At 40.4% G+C, this 18850-nt stretch overlaps 2 protein-coding genes across 4 annotated transcripts; both read left to right on the top strand.

Moving 5' to 3' along the window:
• Positions 1–559: 559 nt before the first annotated feature.
• Positions 560–6850, top strand: LOC124051700 (guanine nucleotide-binding protein subunit alpha-14-like). The gene is made up of 7 exons (XM_046375318.1): positions 560–883; positions 4167–4351; positions 5079–5233; positions 5443–5571; positions 5754–5883; positions 6013–6166; positions 6651–6850. Exons 1-7 carry the CDS (start codon positions 763–765, stop codon positions 6839–6841), a joined length of 1065 nt encoding a protein of 354 aa, XP_046231274.1. The 5' UTR covers positions 560–762; the 3' UTR covers positions 6842–6850.
• A 718-nt stretch (positions 6851–7568) lies between these two features.
• prune2 (prune homolog 2 with BCH domain) lies at positions 7569–18761 on the top strand. Of its 3 annotated transcripts, none has more exons than XM_046375320.1 (11): positions 7569–7705; positions 9924–9990; positions 10076–10276; positions 10650–10826; positions 12819–12921; positions 16293–16424; positions 16565–16651; positions 16982–17080; positions 17191–17229; positions 17670–17720; positions 17847–18761. In XM_046375320.1, exons 2-11 carry the CDS (start codon positions 9936–9938, stop codon positions 17878–17880), a joined length of 978 nt encoding a protein of 325 aa, XP_046231276.1. In that variant the 5' UTR covers positions 7569–7705; positions 9924–9935; the 3' UTR covers positions 17881–18761. The 3 variants fall into 3 exon arrangements, with proteins under 3 accessions (XP_046231276.1, XP_046231278.1, XP_046231277.1); XM_046375322.1 differs by having other exon boundaries at positions 17850–18761; XM_046375321.1 differs by lacking the exon at positions 7569–7705 and adding an exon at positions 8334–8470.
• The last annotated feature ends 89 nt before the right edge of the window (positions 18762–18850 follow it).

Here is an 18850-nt window from a genome sequence, read left to right on the forward strand (position 1 = left end):
GTTGCCCTGTGGAGCTAAAATAAAGCTATATAGATATATAAATATAGGTATCACTCTACAATACATTAGTTATTTTCATATACAACACAACAACACAACCAGCTGATTAGTTGATGTTATTGGGGTTATCTTTGATTGGGTTTGAGACTTAGCTAAACAGAAACAATGAAAGTTGGAAAGATAGGAGTAATTGCTAACTGTGGGGTGTAAATGAAAGATCTTTATGGAAGTGCAATAAGAAATTGCTGGAACGCCCCTTTAACCCTAATTGTTGTGTATGTAAATCAAGACATTTTGACACCTCAGTTGGAAGAGATACCTTCAGGTGCTATAAAACCTTCAAACATCTCATGAGGTTTGCTTTCTTTTCTTAATTGGAGTGATTAAATTCACATAAACAGAGGTGTTGGTGTATTGCACCTGACTGTCCTACATTGGGTTTTCCCTCCTGCGCTCAACCTCATGGGGGGGAAAGAGTTTCAAATTCAGCTGCCCATGGGAGTGTGGAGCTGTAAGCAGATACACAAGAGCCGTCTACATAAACTCACTGCCTTTCTTTCAGGGACGGCCCATCCGCCCGCCTTCCCTGCACTGCAGGAATGTGGAATGCACCTGAGCTGGATCGTGCATGAGGAAGAATGACTGCTGAAAGTCACCAATCCACCTGTTCTGGGACAGAAGTTTGTCTGGCCTGTCCGAGAAAAATCATTATCCATTTATTTTACTGATCCCTGCCAGCTGTTAATTAGTTTTGGTATAACAATGGAAGATTGCTGCATATCTGAAGAGGAAACGGAGAGAGTCAGGATACACAGAGAAATAGAACGACAACTTCGACGTGATAAAAGAGAGTCTCACCGGGAGTTGAAGCTGCTGCTTTTAGGTGAGTGCAGTAGAGCTTCACACAATCACTGCGACTGAAAATACAGGGAAAGTAATCATAATAGGTAGCTGTGGACTCTGTACTTTATGGTTACAAAAAGAAAAAAAAAATTGGTGGGGAGCCAACCAGGGCGAGGTTGAAAAAAAAAAAAAAAAAAAAAAATATATATATATATATATATATATAGAGAGAGAGACATATATGGATATATATTTTATATCTTGCATATCTTTTATATCTTTTTGTTCTGTGAAGGCACAAATATAGTCATGAGGTTATGGTGATTTATCCAATAATTGCTCTCATTTGTCGAAAAGTAGAAACAAAACTGCTGTAGCTGCATTGTGATGGAGCCTTCATGATATTGGATGAGTTTTAAAAAATGAAAAGCTTCAACTGAGTTACGTGATGTTACTGGAACCTTTTACAATTAGGCTTAAGCTCTGAGCTAAATGCATCAGCGTGCTTTTGTAACTCAAGCCAGTCTTTCATTCGGCATTTATGTAAGCTTGTTCCTGGCATTCACTGACTTCAATAGAAACTGAACGCTGATAGAACTATAATATTCACCAGCACTCTTTTCATTTTTAAATTATCTTTAGCTGTGATCCCTGCTGTCTAAGAACATCTACACTGTTCAGTCCTCTCTGTTCTGCTGCTATTATTTCTGAGCTAACCTCAGCTCCCTCAACTCACCCATGGACTTGTCTCTTTTTTGGTGCGCAGTCACCGTATAGACCAAAGCGGCATACCAGTAACACACTTCGCAAAACATCGTGGCCACTCCTCTTTTTGGGGGAGTAGAAAAGCTTCTATAGTTTGTTAACACAATTTGATTTATGCATTTATTTTTTGTGAATCAAACCTTTGTTCATGTCTATTTATTATTTTACAACCTGCACTGGTGACACCTGTATAAGTTGGTGTTGATCAGTAGGCTGTCGTGCTCCTTCTGCCTTCCCTCATCCAAGTGAATCAGTGAGTTAACACGGTGACCAGATTTTGCTATTGGACTACCAGGTATCGTTAGGCTAGCTGTTGTCCAAGCTGTTCATAGCCAACTGTTTATTCTGGTCTGGGTTGAGATTTAGTCGGTGACGACTATACTGCTGTACTGTATGACTGTACTCTGGCAGCCTCTCACTCAAACAAGCCATCCATCAGTAGTCACCAGCATCATTCAGCTGTTTACCTCAATGACAGTGAACATTCATGTGTCTTATGTGTCTCAGTTCTCATTCTGAAAGCCTTGGTTATTAATGTGGTTTGTAGTTTCCTATTTAATTTTTGACAATTTGCACTGATGCCAAAATTAAGGTTTACTGTTCTCTGGAGGCTCGTACAAACTCCCCGCTCTCCTTTTGGGATTCTTTTACTTTCCAAGCACAACGGGGAACTGGACATCTGGATTATTTACTGTATTTGTTTCGCAACCTGCTACAAGACTGACTACATTTTTGTTTGGCCTTTGCAATTGGCACTTGAGGACATAATGCTGGTCTTGTCAATAGCTCACCCTGCAGCCGAGAGTTTATGGGAAATGGTATTCAATAAAGACAGCTAAAAATGACAAATGTTTTAAAACTACAGTAGTAGAAATCATAGGAGGCACACAACACAGTACACTGTTGAGAAAGACTCTTCTCCAAGGCTGTATTGTAGTTTTAATTTGCATAGATACAAATGTTGATTGGATTTTGGATGAGGTTTATCTTTCTTTAGGGACCAGAACCCAGAAGTTCACACCAGCTCTATATTAGCACATTAACACAAAGCACAGCATGTAGTTTTTGTTCACAAAAGTACAGGACTAATTAAATTTTTGACCTGATGATGTTGTGTGTTAGATGGAAAATGAATGGATCATATTCTGAACACCGAATGTGTGTACTAAATTTTATGTTAATCCTCCAAATGTTTATTGGGACATTTCACTAAAAGCCAAAAACGTCGATTTCATCTTGCCACTAGAAGAAAAAAGTCAGTGGGTTTACTGAACTGTAAAGTACTGAATTGTGTGGGGACAGATGTTGGGTGGGTTTTGGAAGAAAGTGGTTTTCAATGAGAACATGTTATCACTTAGGTTTGCAGGTTGTGAGCAACTATAGATTTAATTTTGGAAAGATAAATGAGTGTGATCCAGTTCATTGGGGCTGAGCTGACAAAGCCAGCAAATACAAAAGTATCTGGATCAATAGATAGCAAGGCTTTGGTATGTGTTTTTTGAGTTACTGGTTAGTGTTTACATTCTTCAAATAGCTGGTGAAGCACTGATGAGCCAGCACTCGATAACCTTTTAGTTCCTCATTCAAATGAAGTTAGACTGCTGCATGCTTTTGTAAGATTTATATTGAGGCTTGATGTACTGTTGCTCGGTTTTCCAGCAACAAATCTCCAGTAATAATGCTTCACTGTACAAGCCATAGTAGGTCAGTACAAGTCTGTTTGTCTTTTTTTGTTGTTGTTGCTTCTGTCTGAATTGCAACAATGACAATGATGCGTTAACACCAGTCAAATGAATGAATATTAAAGTTCATAATAATTCAGACATTGGGCCTGTTTTCTCATAGAACCATCAAAACAGCCCACTTATAAAAACTTAACTGCTGTTTATGTTGGAAACAATACGTTACACATGAACTTGAGTTAGGCAGTTTTGAGAGTGGAATATCCTCCTGTAAAGGTCAGTCTAATGGTTAACATTTTTAGGTATTTTAGGCGCTTGGCTCTCAAGGGCACATGGCTGTTGATAGACACATAGACTCATGGACATTTGGAGAAATAACACGCTTACATACATAATGTTTTTATTGATTTATATTGTTTATGTTATCCTTTCTCTTTTCAGTTTTTTTTTTTAGCTTTGGTCCACACTGTTCTAATCATTTGATTTGATTTGTTTATATCTGTTTTTATGCTGTGCAGGTGTACTGTTACACCTTCATATTTATATGCTGCTGAACCTAACAAAAATAACATTAGCAATGGGGTTTTCTATGGAACCACATGAAAGGTTGGCAGCTTAAGGAAACCAAGTATATGTGCACACACTCATACACCTACTCACATCTGTAGCTTGAGAAAATAAGTATAATAACCTTTTAGCATCTTATATTTTAATGTTCCTTAAGAATGCTGCCTTTTTAGCTGCTGCTGCTAAAATCCCGTTTATCTACAACTAATCGATGAAGTTAATTTTTTTTTTTAATTTCTCCTATTTATGGCAATGCTTTGATCTTTCTCCATTTCTTATCCTTCGGTCTCATTCATCTTATTTGCCTAGGGACCGGTGAAAGTGGGAAGAGTACCTTTATCAAACAGATGAGGATCATCCATGGCAACGGATACACTGAAACTGACAGAAAAGGTTTCACTCGCCTGGTGTTTCAGAACATCATCACAGCCATTCGGGCGCTGATCGAGGCCATGAAGACTCTGCAGATTGACTACATCGATGACCAGAACATTGTGAGAAACTGTGCAAGAGACAATACTGATGTGCTATGTAGCATTTCATAAGGTTCAGTGCATCACTGACAAGTTAACAAGACTCTTAAGAAGAGTCTACAGCCATGCCAGAAGCTCTGCTGGGCTGCACTAAGGCACAGAGGTGCTTTGAGCTAAATGCTAATGTGAGCATGCTAACATTTGCTAATAAGCACTTAGCATACCATACATCTGAGGATTATTGGAATGTAATTTGCTTTGCAGTTCATAAGAACTGGATGAATTAAAATTTTGACTGGAAAAGTCAAGGGATCCTTGTTAAAATTTACCCTGTGAAGTACATGCACCAAAGATATTTCACTCAAAACCACAAATGTCAACCTCACTGTGGTGCAAGAAAAACATGGCTGGGGATCTCTTAAGTCATTAGGTTTTATCATCTAGAGGACATGAATGTCTGTAGGAAACTGCATGGCGACTGATCTAACAGTTGAGATATTTCAGTTGGACCAGTGTGGTGAATGGGGTGTGGCATCCACAGAGCCACAATGCTAACATGGCTTAAAATGAGCTTCTGCAAACCATTTGTACTTTTTACAGTTTTTGTTGGTTTTCATAAAATCCACCAATATCCACCATACGGAGTTCTGTTGCAGTTCTTATCCTCCTAGTGATCTAATAACAGGTCAGTCAAACACTGAAAGATTGTGTTTAGAAAAGTCCCTTGTGGATGCTTTGTGTGTTTCAGAGCCATGCAGAGAAGATAAGCCAAATAGAGGCAGACCAGGTGTCCATGTTGGAGGCTTGGCAGGCAGACGCTATTAAGAGAGTGTGGAATGACCACGGTGTTCAAAGGTGCTACGAGCGCAGGAGGGAATTTCAGTTATCCGATTCTGCCAAATAGTAAGTTTTTATTTATTTCGTATCATTTAGCCTAAATAAGCCCCAAAGTTTTTCCAGACAACCAAACTTTTGGCACTGTGAAAAAAAGAGAGCTGATTAGTGCTCATGAAGCTTATTAATGTGCACATCACAAGTAGAAATTGCTGTATGTCATCTGGTCAGGTTTGTGACAGGATATTGAACTGGATGAATTGATGTTAACTTTTCAGTTACCTGAGTGACCTGGACAGAATCACAGCTGTGTCATACATCCCCACCCTGCAGGACATCTTGAGGGTCAGGGTCCCCACCACGGGTATCATAGAGTATCCATTTGACCTTTCAAAAGTCCTCTTCAGGTAGAGTGTCGTTATTACCTGCAACAGCAAAAACAATAAGAAAATTGAAAGAAACTGCAAAGATCTGACAAGCTTTCTGATCAAAATAACACATGAAAAATTGCATCCATGATTTCGTTCTGGCATCCAGCAGTGCCCTCAGATTTCCCTCAAGGTTATGTGGTTATGTTATGTGTCTCTAGGATGGTTGATGTGGGTGGTCAGCGTTCAGAGAGGAGGAAATGGATCCACTGTTTTGAGAATGTCACCTCCATCATATTTTTGGCGGCAATCAGCGAGTACGATCAAGTCCTTTACGAGAGTGAGGATGATGTAAGCTCAAAAGCCTTTCAGTCTCCTCTGATTCAAAATTTGATTATTGATTTCTTGTGTCATGGCTATTCTGTATTTGCTCTCAGTAATTATTCCTTAGTCCTTTTATAACTTTTGTCACTTCTTCAGAATCGACTGAGTGAGAGCATCGCCTTGTTCAAGACCATCATCTCATACCCTTGGTTCCAAAATTCTTCCATCATCCTCTTCCTGAACAAAACAGACTTGCTAGAGGAGAAAATCACACAGTCTCATTTGGTGACGTACTTCCCAGCCTATACCGGTAAAGCATATCATCTCTCGTTTTGTTCCTCAAAACCACTTAGTACCTCACTCCCTCCTTCACTCCAGGCCAGGCAGACTGCAGTTGCTAACTAGATAATGGAAGGTAGTAGCTACAGTCATCAATAGCTACTGCAGAGACTCGAGTAAGCAGCGTTTAGCAGTTACTCTGGTGATATGCTGCCCTCTGTTTGTTTGGGGTGACCATCGACAGGTTGCAGATTACAAAATAAAATTTTAAAAATAAATGCAGAATATAATCAGCAGATTAATCAACAGTTAAAATAATCATTAACTGCAGCATTAATTCTGATCTGAAATCTCTTTATTACTCGCTAAAGAGTAAACCATTGAGTGTCTGTTATATTAGGAGCGGTGAACAGATTTGATTATGGAGACAGCTCTTATCTTAAGTGATCTCTCAGAATTACATTTCCTCAAAATGCACAGATTCCCTCTTACTTTGACCACTTTGTCCCTCACAGGGCCTCGGTGTCATGCTGAATCCGCGAAAGATTTCATCTTGAAAATGTACAAGGACCAGCACCGCGAGCACCATAAACCCCTTTACACTCACTTCACCTGCGCCACAGACACAGAGAACATCCGGGTTGTGTTCAAAGCCGTCAAAGACACGCTCTTCATCGATAACCTTCATAACTTCAACCTTGAATAAAGGGATTGCAGAATGAAGTGAGGGTTTCACGTTTAAAAGTTGTACAGTCACACCTTGTAACACTTTTATGGACGTTTTATCTGTCATGTGCTGCATTCACAGCTTATTCAAAAACATCACACAGGGGTAATTCACATTTATGTCAGCACTGTAAAACACAGTATGTGCCATTTCTTTCACAGTTCATCACAGGAAAGCCGATTTTCTACTGCAATGGGAGAAAAATGGACAACTGCAATGACAATTAATTATTGTGCTGAACTGTTACAGACGAGTTCGTAATATATAATTACTGCTTGACAAACAATCAGTCAAGGGTGCAAACTGGTTTGACAAAATCTTATCCATGAAGAATGCAACAGCTCTGGAAGGAGGAAATGAAAGAATGGCCTGCGGGGTGACTACAGTGACTTAGTTTATATTCATCCTGATGACTGTATGTGTGCAAGAACAATATTGTCGCCTATGAAACAATTCTTTTTTTCCCCACTTTCACTAACTTTTAGAATATAAATATTAAAGCCATACGTAATATGTGCTTTTAAGAAAACTGGACTCTGCACCTTTCCTTATCTTTCCTGTCAGTTTGCACAGAATTTTATTTTGACATTAAAAATTGTTAGAAAAAAAAAGGAAGTTTTTGAACAGAAATGTTTCATCCATCTTATGATATATGACTGCAGCTGCATGGCACTGATTAACTTAAGGCTGTTTTGAGGCGTGTCTTCTCGGAACTCCAGGCGTGGTCACACTGACTGACATGCTGCGGCAAGCAACCTTTGTACCAGACAGTGGTCAACAATGTGCAAAAGGTCTGCCATGCTGGTCTCTGTCTTCCTGTCTAACTGTTGGGACTGAACAGTGGTAAGTTAAAAGAGGCATTCATTGACGTGTGGTTAGACGTGTGGAGGGAACAATGCCTGTTTCCACACGGAAGGAGAGACTGTCTAGGTACTATTGATTTTATCTGCTTTTGTGGCTATAGTTTGCTTGTTCAAGGGTTGAAAAGTTCAGCACTAATGCAGAATATAAAGGACACAGTTGAAGTTGCCTTATAGACAGAATTAAGTATTTGCTCTGGATCATTCGCTGCTTTTTTTTCTTTTTCTTTTCTTTTTTTTTTTTAAATCAGCATGTGACAAAGTATGTGAATATTATCAACACATGAAGCTGTCAGTGTTTTTATTTCTGATTGTTATTGTTCTTTTCTTGAGGAGTAATAAAATGTCATAGCTGCACAGCAAGGCTCATAAACTGTCAAACCACTGCTGTCAGGCATTAATAATAGTCCCACACTTCTCGTGTGGAGTAATAACATATACAGCTATGCATACACACAGAGTTTATCCCCTCCAGATGAGGATAATAATGACACAAATGTACCCTCCTACAGCACCATTCAATTGCACTGCCTGAGGAAGCCGCTGTGGCAGAGAGCTGCTACAGCAGGTGATCATCCTTATTTGGTAGTGGCCCAGATCATGTGACCACAAAATGGTGGAAGCTGTGAGCTGTTTGTAAGCTGAGCATCTCCATCGAGAGGCTGGGAGCAGGAAATAGGCAGGGAACTTGGAAGTATATCCATGCTCTGAAACGCACGAGGACAGAAATTCCCAAGCCCCAGCAGTGGTGAGTAGAAGGATTTTAATCTGCGGAGATAACAAAAGAAGAGTAAAAGGGATATGTTTTTTTCTGACAACCAGAAGACAGGAAGTGAGGGAGGGGCTGCTGTCATCAGCACTGTGCTGTAGAAGTGGATCTGAGGCAGCCCAGCATCCTCCATGGAGGATGCACATAACAGCTGATGCTGATTTTCTTATTCTGCAGTTTAGGAGCATAATGTCATTGTATGTTATCTCTGTTTGCGTGTGTATGCACATACTACATATTTCTGTGAATCGTCATCATGACAGTCATTTCCACTGTACAGGAAACAACCATTCAGCCTTTTTTTTTTTTTTTTTTTTTTTTTGCTGCTGCAGCTGCTAATGCAATCACATCTTCCTCGTTCCGGGCAGAGGCTGCCGTGGAGGAACAAGGATGTTTCTTTTTCATGCGAATGAGCACACGTGACACACTGTGAATTTGCATGTCTGCCCAATCTGTGCTCAGGCAAGCATGCAGCCATTCGCTTTGAATCAGCACTAGAAAAAGACAGCGAGGAGGGGGAATGAGCTTGTCGTGATGTAATAAGCCCTGTTCCTTCCCCCACTCCTCCACTTTGAATGGAAGGATTATTCTCAAGAGAAGATGACCTTTAACCCTCAACATCTTTCTCATTGCCCTCCCACTGCTCTCTTCTGTCCTCTTACTACCTTACCACTCTTGTTTTTACCTCTAGGGTTCTCTCATAACTGGAAATCTATCTGTAAAATAGATTAAAATAGGTGTATTGGACAAGTAAATTCAGTACAGGTGGTATTCACACATGCTGGTCTTTGGGGGCCTCTTGTATCCACACAGGCTGAGAGTTTAAAAAATCGGATTGAGATGCATCAGTCGATGTTGCTACGGATCAGTGATCACTGGTGGACAAACTATGCAATGATGACACTGTTTCTACAATATCTTACAACCTAGTTTGGCAAATATGTGCTGACATTTCTATCAGCCAACATATACACTGAAACCGATACATTTGCATCTGATTAATTGGTCCAACAATATTTGATGAAGCAAAGATGTAGTATTTTATTCCTGTACTGTAGCTGGACAAGGTGGAGTTATTTTTTTTAACTATTTTATATTTTAATTATTGCTGGGTGGGTAAATTTGCAAGAATGTGTCATAATTTAGAGGTTAATCATGTGTTTTACATGTGAAATTTTAGAGATCAAGATTACAGTCTAAATTAATGAATAAATAAATGCAGTGGACTAAGAAGTAAGAATATTTTTCCCTGAAATACACTGGAGTACAGTACTACATGTACTTTGTTACATTCCACTATCGATGGTCAAAAATCAGATAAACCTTCTTGTTTGCAGATCAATGAATGTTACTGAATTAAATGCAAGGCACCGAACAAGAGGACTGGATTGTTATTTTAGTTTCCACTGACCCTGTGAGTGTCATCTTTCAGGTCCTCCTTGGGATGGACCTGGCATCAGAGAGTAAAATGAACTCTGAGGGGGGTGAGGGCAGACCAGGTGAGTATAAGAATACACACTGAGGTGAGCATATAAAAAAATTGTTTCTGATATATAAAATGTCTTTATATATGGTTTTCTGCAGTCCCTCCTACATCTCTACCCCTGCAAGGAGGTCCTTCCCAAAGGAAAAAGCTATCTGCCCCTCGTATCAGCCTGTCACTGGACCAGAGCGAGGATGACTTGGGGGAGACGCCAGATGATCTCTACATTAATGTTGACGACCTCGACACTCCAGATGAGGGGGATTACCTCGACTACACGGACCATGAAATGGACTGGGAAGGTGGGTTTTCAGATTACAAACATGGCCAGTTTGACACCCCATAATCCTGAATTATCATGATGTAGAGGAGGGAAAATGTGAAGACAGTGATGCTGTAATTTTTGTTCAGTCAAGATTATTTTCAAAAAGTATAACACATGATATTATATTTTGTATTTAATTTATTTTAAAAATGTAATTCTCCAAACAACTTTTCAGAAGACATTTTAGCATTCAAAGTAGGAAAACAAAATTAGAGATTGCAGAATTCCATTTAGCTGCTTCAGGTTCAGGTTCCAGATATGGTGAAAACAGCTCACTTGTTAATGTTCTTACAGAAGTATAAAATGTCTGTGAAGAATGACCCATAAAACAGTATTTTGAATTTTATCAGACCCCAATGCAGCCAATAGGAGTGGGATAAGTGAACCTTATGAACCAATACCAACATACAGTGCTGAGGAGGAGCGCCAAGATGGCAGACTATGGAGGACGGTCATCATTGGGGAACAGGAACACCGCATCAACATGAAGCTTATTGAGCCCTACCAGAGAGTCATCTCCCACGGAGGTGACTATCAAAAAAGTATTTTACCATCATCATCAACTATGGATGTTTTGTGCATCTTGAATATCACCTGCATATATGTATATATATATATATGTGTGTGTGTGTGTGTGTGTGTGTGTGTGTGTGTGTGTGTGTACAGTGCATTTGGAAAACATTCATACTGCTTAACTTTTTCCACATTTTGTTATGTTACAGCCTCATTCCAAAATGGATTAAATTAAATTTCTCCCTCAAAATTCTACACAAAATACCTCATAATTACAAAGTGAAACAAGTTTGCTTGAGTTTTTTGCAAATTTGAAAAACAAAAAATGTAACATGGACATAAGCATTCACATTCTTTGCCATGACACTCAAAATTGAGCTCAGGTGCCTCCTGTTTCCATTGATTATCCTTCAGAGGTTTCTACAACTTGAGCTGAGTCCACCTGTGGTAAGTTCAGCTGATTGGGCATGATTTGGAAAGGCACACACCTGTCTATATAAGCCCTCACAGTTGCCGCCGCGTGTCGCAGCACAAACCAAGCCAAATTCTCCAAACAGCCAAACAAGATTCTCTGGTCTGATGATGCAAATATCAAGCTCTTATATGAATGACAAGTGTCATGTCTGGAGGAAATCAGGCACTGCTCCTCACCAGACCAATGCCATTCCTAATGTTAAGCATACTGGTGGTAGCATCATGCTGTGGGGATGTTCTGCAGCAGCAGAAACTGGGAGACTAGTAAGGGTCGAGGGAAAGATGACTGCAGCAATATACAGAGACATCCTTGCTGACAAGCTTATAGAATCATAGAATCATACTCAAAAAGACTTGAGGCTGTATTTGCTGCTAAAGGGGCTTCAACAAAGTATTGATCACAAGCACAAAATTCAAGCAAACTTGTTTGCCTTTGTCATTATGAGGTTTTTGTGTAGAATTTTGAGGGAAAAATGAATTTAATCCATTTTGGAATGAGACTGTGACATAACAAAATGTGGAAAAAGCAAAGCAGTGTGAATACTATATATATATATATATATATATATATATTGAAGCAAATATTTTTCCCAGCTCTCTAAACATTCAAATGTCAGCAAATCATGATGGATTAAGAAAGATCATAATTTCCCAAAGGCCAAGTAAAACATTTTTTTCAACTATCGTTCCAAAAAACAAAAGATGTTCAATTTACTCCCACGTCGCTCAAATCAAAAGAACATATCCTTTCAAAAACTAAAACATTTTTGTCATTTTTGCTTGAAAGAATGTATTCATTCATTAAAATAGCTTTCTTTTTCATTTAATAGAGTAACCATTTAAGGTCTTCTGTACAAACCGCAAATTCAAGGAATATCTGTTTTTATGTGCTAGCCCAACCCTTACTAAAACAGTTAATGTTGATTTTTGTACCTTTAATGTTTGACTCATCTCAAGCTACATTAAGGCTTCTAGGAGACCAGGACCAAACAAAGGGTGTTCACAGCCAGGGCTTTTCTTTTCCCTCTCTGTGGGGCCCTCTAAAACCCCAGGGTCATGGGCCTGCACCCTGTTAAACTTGTGGCTTATATAAGCACTGGCCATATTGCCATTATTGGTGGAAATCAGACCCCTAACCACAGCAGGTAGGGCATTCTCTTCCCACTGTGCTGTGGGCTTAAGTGAAACGCAGCCTCTCATGGAAACAGAGAAGTATGCTACTGAACAGCCAATATCACAAGCTTTGTAATTTAGATAAAAGACCTTCTGTCTGAGTGACACCAAATCTAGAGATGAATGGGTTGTTGAATAAAAGGAAATTACATTAATCTGAAAAGTAGTGAGAGGAAACAAGAGTGGGAAGACATTCAGACAAAGGAAGCGAGATTGACAGATTAACGGTACAAAAAAGCGAAAAAATAAGGGAGCAATCAACTTATGAAACCTATGCTAATTAAGGCTAAGCTCTCAATAACAATGAAACAAGGTCAAGTTAACTCTTATTACTTTTATTTTTATGTGTTTGCACTCAGGCTACTATGGAAACGGAGTGAATGCCATCATAGTGTTTGCAGCCTGTTTCCTCCCAGACAGTGACAGGGAAGACTACCATGAAATCATGGAGAACCTCTTCCTGTGAGTACTGTAATGACAAGCACAAACTTTGATCAGTTCATTTAATTTTTCCTCTTTGTTTTACACTGGCCTGGCTTTTTAATTTTTTGGCAGTCATCAGTTCATCAGTTCCTCTGATGTTGGAATGATTGGCCTGTTGCGCTGAAGGACACATGGTTTTCGCTTTTTGATTTGTTCAGTCTGGAGCTGGTTTGTTGCCAGAAGTGAAAAATTATCTTAGTATTGTAAGTTAGCTTGCTGGAGCTAAATATAAAGTAGTTGAGGGAATGCCATTGGTTATTGGTTTTGATGTTGTTTTAGGTACATTTTTTGAGAGATCACCAAAGTGATTATAGATCATCCTGTGGGGAACATGTATATTTGTATACATATAAATTTTGTGTGTCAAATTTCATGGTAATTCATCCAATAGTTGTTGAGACCCCGCTCAGAACCACAAATGTTAACCTCATGATGGTGCTGCAGATGAATCGGGGGAGCCAAAGTGAGTTGGACTCTGGATCCTCTGGGAACCATGGATGAATGTATCTACAAATTTATTTTGTAAATGTTGAGTTATTTCTGAACCAAAGTAGACTGATGAACTGTCAGACTTTTTGAAGCTGCCATCCACAGAGCAGTGCCTCAAGCATGGCTAAAAACCACTGGATGAATTGCCATGAGATCATTCATGGTTCCAAGAGGACAAAGTCAATCGCCTCACCCAAAAGATGTTTTATTCTGACAGTATTTAGCATGCAGAGGATGATACCTGTTCTTTAAATCAGGCATAGCCCCTCTGAATAAGGAAAGCTCTCTTAAAAAAAAGTAAGAGAAAATGAAGTGATAGTCTAGCTTGTTTGCGAAACCTCCCATGTTCATGTCCTCACTGTCGTGCTGGCACGGTTGCATTTCATGCTTGGACGGCATAGTTGGGATCCCACAGGCTGTTCTGTGAAAGATACTGAGTAAGCTGGCATATCTGAGAGTTTTGGATAGAAATGAAAGGAGGTAAACCGTAGTGTCTGCAGTTTCGGATGCCAGATGGCTTGAGGTCTGAATCCTTGGGAAGAGGAGTTAACTATAGCTGGGTGGTCAATGGTATGCAGATTGATGTCAGTAGGAGATGATCGCAATAGTCATGAAACAGAGTGGACCGGCAGTGTTGGGTTGTAAGCTGGAGAATGACATTGGATCAGGAGGGGAGGAGAGTTAGACTGAACCCAAAGTCACTGAAGTTACAGGAGTTTCTGAGAGAACTACAAGGACTATGTTAGCTGAGAATTGTCAACTTTATTTTCAAAGGAGGTGATAAAGTTCCCTGCTGACTGAGAAGAAGGAGAGAAGGTGGTGTGGTGGTGGGGGGGTTGAGAAGAGAAATGAGAAGGAAAGATAAAGGTTTCTTTTTCGTTTGAATCAGAGTATTGGATTTTAAAAAGGTAGAGGTCTGATTGAGGTGCTGAGATGAATGCAGAGAAGGGAAAAAGAAGAAATTCGAAGCAAAACAGCTCATCCATGAAGCAACATTTGTACCAATTTCTCAAAGCTGACATCAGAGGAGTGGAATCTTAAAAATGCTGCTAGCTTTCCAAATACAGAGCAACACAGTATGTGACACTTATTTCCTCATATTGCTGGCTTTCAGATTCACAAAACATGGATCTCCATTTCTTGCTCTTGCATTTTGCCATTTTCTCTTGTAAGATTAAAATGACAAAGTTTCCTTTGTCCTTTCTTGTCTGGACGTTACAGGCACTTTGATGTAGTATGAAGTTATTTTACGTAGGCTACAGTGTAAGAACTACAAACATATCCTAGTTGTTCCACAATTGTTTTGGCTCATAAGTATTTGCTATTTGTCATTTATAATAATAAATTTCACAATTTCACATGCTGTTGTGCAAATGGAATAGACAACAGGTGGAAATTATAGGCAATGAGCAAGACACCCCCAATAAAGGAGTGGTTCTGCAAGTGGAGACCACAGACCACTTCTCAGTTCCTATGCTTTCTGGCTGATGTTTTGGTCACTTTTGAATGCTGACGGTGCTTTCACTCTAGTGGTAGCATGAGACTGAGTCTACAACCCACACAAGTGGCTCAGGTAGAGCAGCTCGTTCCAGGATGGCACATCAATACGAGTTGTGGCAAGAAGGTTTGCTGTGTCTGTCAGTGTAGTGTCCAGAGCATGGAGGCGCTACCAGGAGACAGGCCAGTACATCAGGAGATGTGGAGGAGGCCATAGGAGGGCAACAACCCGGCAGCAGGACCGGTACCTCCACCTTTGTGCAAGGAGAAACAGGAGGAGCACTGCCAGAGCCCTGCAAAATGACCTCCAGCAGGCAACAAATGTGCATGTGTCTGCTCAGACGGTCAGAAACAGACTCCATGCGGGTGGTATGAGGACCCGATGTCCACAGGTGGGGGTTGTGCTTACAGCCCAACACCATGCAGGATGTTTGGCATTTGCCAGAGAACACCAAGATTGGCAAATCCTCCAGCATGACCGGTTTGGCAGTGGGTCAGTAATGTTGTCGGTTGGCATTTCTTTGGGGGGCTGCAAAGCCCTCCATGTGCTCGCCAGAGGTAGCCTGACTGCCATTAGGTACCGAGATGAGATCCTCAGACCCCTTGTGAGACCATATGCTGGTGCGGTTGGCCCTGGGTTCCTCCTAATGCAAGACAATGATAGACCTTATGTGGCTGGAGTGTATCAGCAGTTCCTGCAAGACGAAGGCACTGATGCTATGGACTGGCCTGCCCATTCCCCAGACCTGAATCCAATTGAGCACATCTGGGACATCATGTCTTGCTCCATCCACCAATGCCAAGTTGCACCACAGACTGTCCAAGAGTTGGTGGATGCTTTAGTCCAGGTCTGGGAGGAGATCCCTCAGGAGACCATCCGCCACCTCATCAGGAGCATGCCCAGGCGTTGTAGGGAGGTCATACAGGCACGTAGAGGCCACACACACACTACTGAGCCTCATTTTGACTTATTTTAAGGAGTAGTATCATTGTTCTCCAGAGTCCAGTGTGTTTTTCAAATTTCAGCCATGCTAGCAGTGTGGCTCAAGGAATGAGAAATAGACATTCACGTTCTCTCAGGATGAATAACAATATTTCTGGTCAAAATTTAAAGTTAAATACTCAATACAGCCTCTTTAGTGATAATTAGCAAGAGCCTGGACTTGGGCCATATGGTACCATGTCACCACTGTTATTGTGAGCTGTGTATGCCAAAGCACAGTGCTAGCATGGCTTCAGACTCTTTCTCTTCTTGAATTTTTACTTAAAAGGGTTATGTGGTGGGTACTGACTTCTGTTTAGTCCAATATACAATTTACAGGTATACTTTCTTAGTGTATGTCTGTATGTGTGTTTGTCTTCAGTTACGTGATCAGCACACTGGAGCTGATGGTGGCGGAGGACTACATGATTGTGTACCTGAATGGAGCCACACCCCACAGAAGAATGCCTGGTCTTGGCTGGCTGAAGAAATGCTATCAGATGATTGACAGAAGGTCTGTCTTGTTCACTCACACCTGTTATCTGATATCTTGTGAGATACCAGTAGCATTTTATGACTCAAAACATTTGAATCTCTAAAGTCAAAATGAGCCAGTGTGGACATGCCTAATGTGATATACTGTGTTGTCTTCAGGCTCAGGAAAAATTTGAAATCTTTCATTATTCTCCACCCATCATGGTTTATCAGGACCATTCTAGCCATCACCAAGCCTTTCATCAGGTAAGAATTATCACGTTTTTATTTGCCATGCCACTTTGGTGATCCCTCAAATGTTTCTGCAGCACCACCATGAGATTGACATCTTTGGTTTTTAGAGAAATGTCTCATCAATGATTGGATGGATGACCTCCAAATTTAGTTCAGACATTCACCTTCAGGATTAACTGTCTTAACTTTGATGTTCCTGTGACTTTTCCTTTAGTACCATCATTATGGTTTATGAACAAGAACCTGCGAATTGTCAAGCAAGTTACTTAAACTGTGCTGCGTGTGTGTGTGTGTGTGTGTGTGTGTGTGTGTGTGTGTGCCCACATGCTGTTATTGTACCAGTGCCAAGTTCAGCAGTAAGATAAAGTATGTGACCAGTTTGGACGAGCTTGAGAAATTCATCCCTATGGACTGCATCCAGATCCCAGAGTGCATCATTAGGTGAGTCCCTTAAAGCCACCAAATGTTACACCACCTCAACCTCTTCCAAGCCTGAGTTGTCTTTTCAAATGACTTTATATTCATCTTGTCATTTGAACTCTCACCTCCAGACTTGACAAGGAACTGAAGGAAGCAGCAGAGAACTCAAAGTAAGCATCGACTCCCCTGCCTCTAATTAATTCCCTCTGTGGAGGCAGTGGCCCCTGCCTCAGTTTTATCCTTGGCTGGAGTGCTCATTTATCAGATGGCTCACTTTTAGATCACAGGGACTCTTCTGCTGGATGAGGACCAATTGGATTTGGCTATGGTTGCAATTACAGGAAGGAGACAAAAAAAAGTTGCTAGAGATGCTAAATGTGTCGCTTTATCTCATTTATCATTACAGTAAAATAAATGAGCCAGTCCTTATTGCAGAATGATCTATTACCCTGAACATAAATGCAGAAATGAAAGTGTAGTATTCACACACTAATCTCTGGCTGACTAATTGTGCATTGAATCATAAGTCGCATGTGTCTTCAAATTCACAAAATATCAGTGCGTTAGAACAATAAATTCTGCTCTAACAGCCACTCTTCTTTCATTTAAGAGTGAACAGTTTTCTGCTGGGACCAGAGCCAACAGCAGCAGCCAGAACAGAGTAAGTCCTCTCCAAGACGTTTAAGTTCACACATGGAAGAGAAATGGCCTTGTGTCAGCGATCTGTCACCCATACATAAACATACCCACCTTTAATGTCTCTGTTTTGTTCTTTTTGTCTTCCCAGCAGACCACATGAAGCCGGTGCCAGCAGCTCTTAAATCCCAACATCCTAAATGGATGGGTCACCTCAATGTTCAGAATCAGAAGTCGCTGTTATATTTTGTGGGTGAAGCTGCAAAAACAAAGACAAAGGCTTGTTAAGCTAGTGTGTGTATGTGTGTGTAAGTGTTTGTTAATTAGACACTTGAGTTTAATATGAAAACACAACCTACAATAGTACCTGTTAGCACTCAGATCTTATTCTTTCTGGCTGCTGTAGCATCTACTGTACCTTAAACCTGCGATCCAGAAGCTCCATAGTCAAGTGTGATGCTTGGCCGCACTTACAGAGTAGCATCATTGTTCACGGTAGGGTAGGAAAAGCAATTACACACCAGACAGTGCACTGCGCAAATCCATTTGTAGAGTCTATAATGTCGAAGTTGTGTGCGTGAGAAGCAGTGAAGCAATAATATCACCCTTAACTGGTCACACACTCAGTATTTCAGATACAGACATGACTTGTGTGTCAACAATCTTCAATAAAAGCACAAGGTTTTAGCCAAAACATAAAGAAAAAACCTTGTACCACAGATGATGATAACTATTGCATTGAAGCAATCCAATCCTCTGTCTTAATACTTGTTCTGAAACTGGAAAATAAATCTACATATAGATATTTTAACTTTATAGAGTCTATCTAAAACCAAGAAGGAAATACTTAAATATGAAATGACGTTGTCAGTGCAGTGTGAGAGCATGTCTTTTCAGGTCGGTGAAACTGTGTGTGTGAGTGTGTGTGAGTGTGTGTGTGTGTGTGTTTTCAGACTGTTTCTGTGAAATCCATAATCATCAGCTGGGATTCATCCTTACAACTTCTCCTGGATCATCAGAAACAAACCTCAGAAGAAAATAAAGATGAGATTTCTGTAAAGCACAATAATCCTCAGTCTGTGTGTGTGTGCGTGTGTCCGTGTCCACATGCATGTGTGTGTTTGTGCAACCGTGCATGTCTTCTCATACGTAGCT

Source organism: Scatophagus argus, chromosome 20, assembly GCF_020382885.2.
Source record: "Scatophagus argus isolate fScaArg1 chromosome 20, fScaArg1.pri, whole genome shotgun sequence".
Classification (NCBI taxonomy): domain Eukaryota; kingdom Metazoa; phylum Chordata; class Actinopteri; family Scatophagidae; genus Scatophagus; species Scatophagus argus.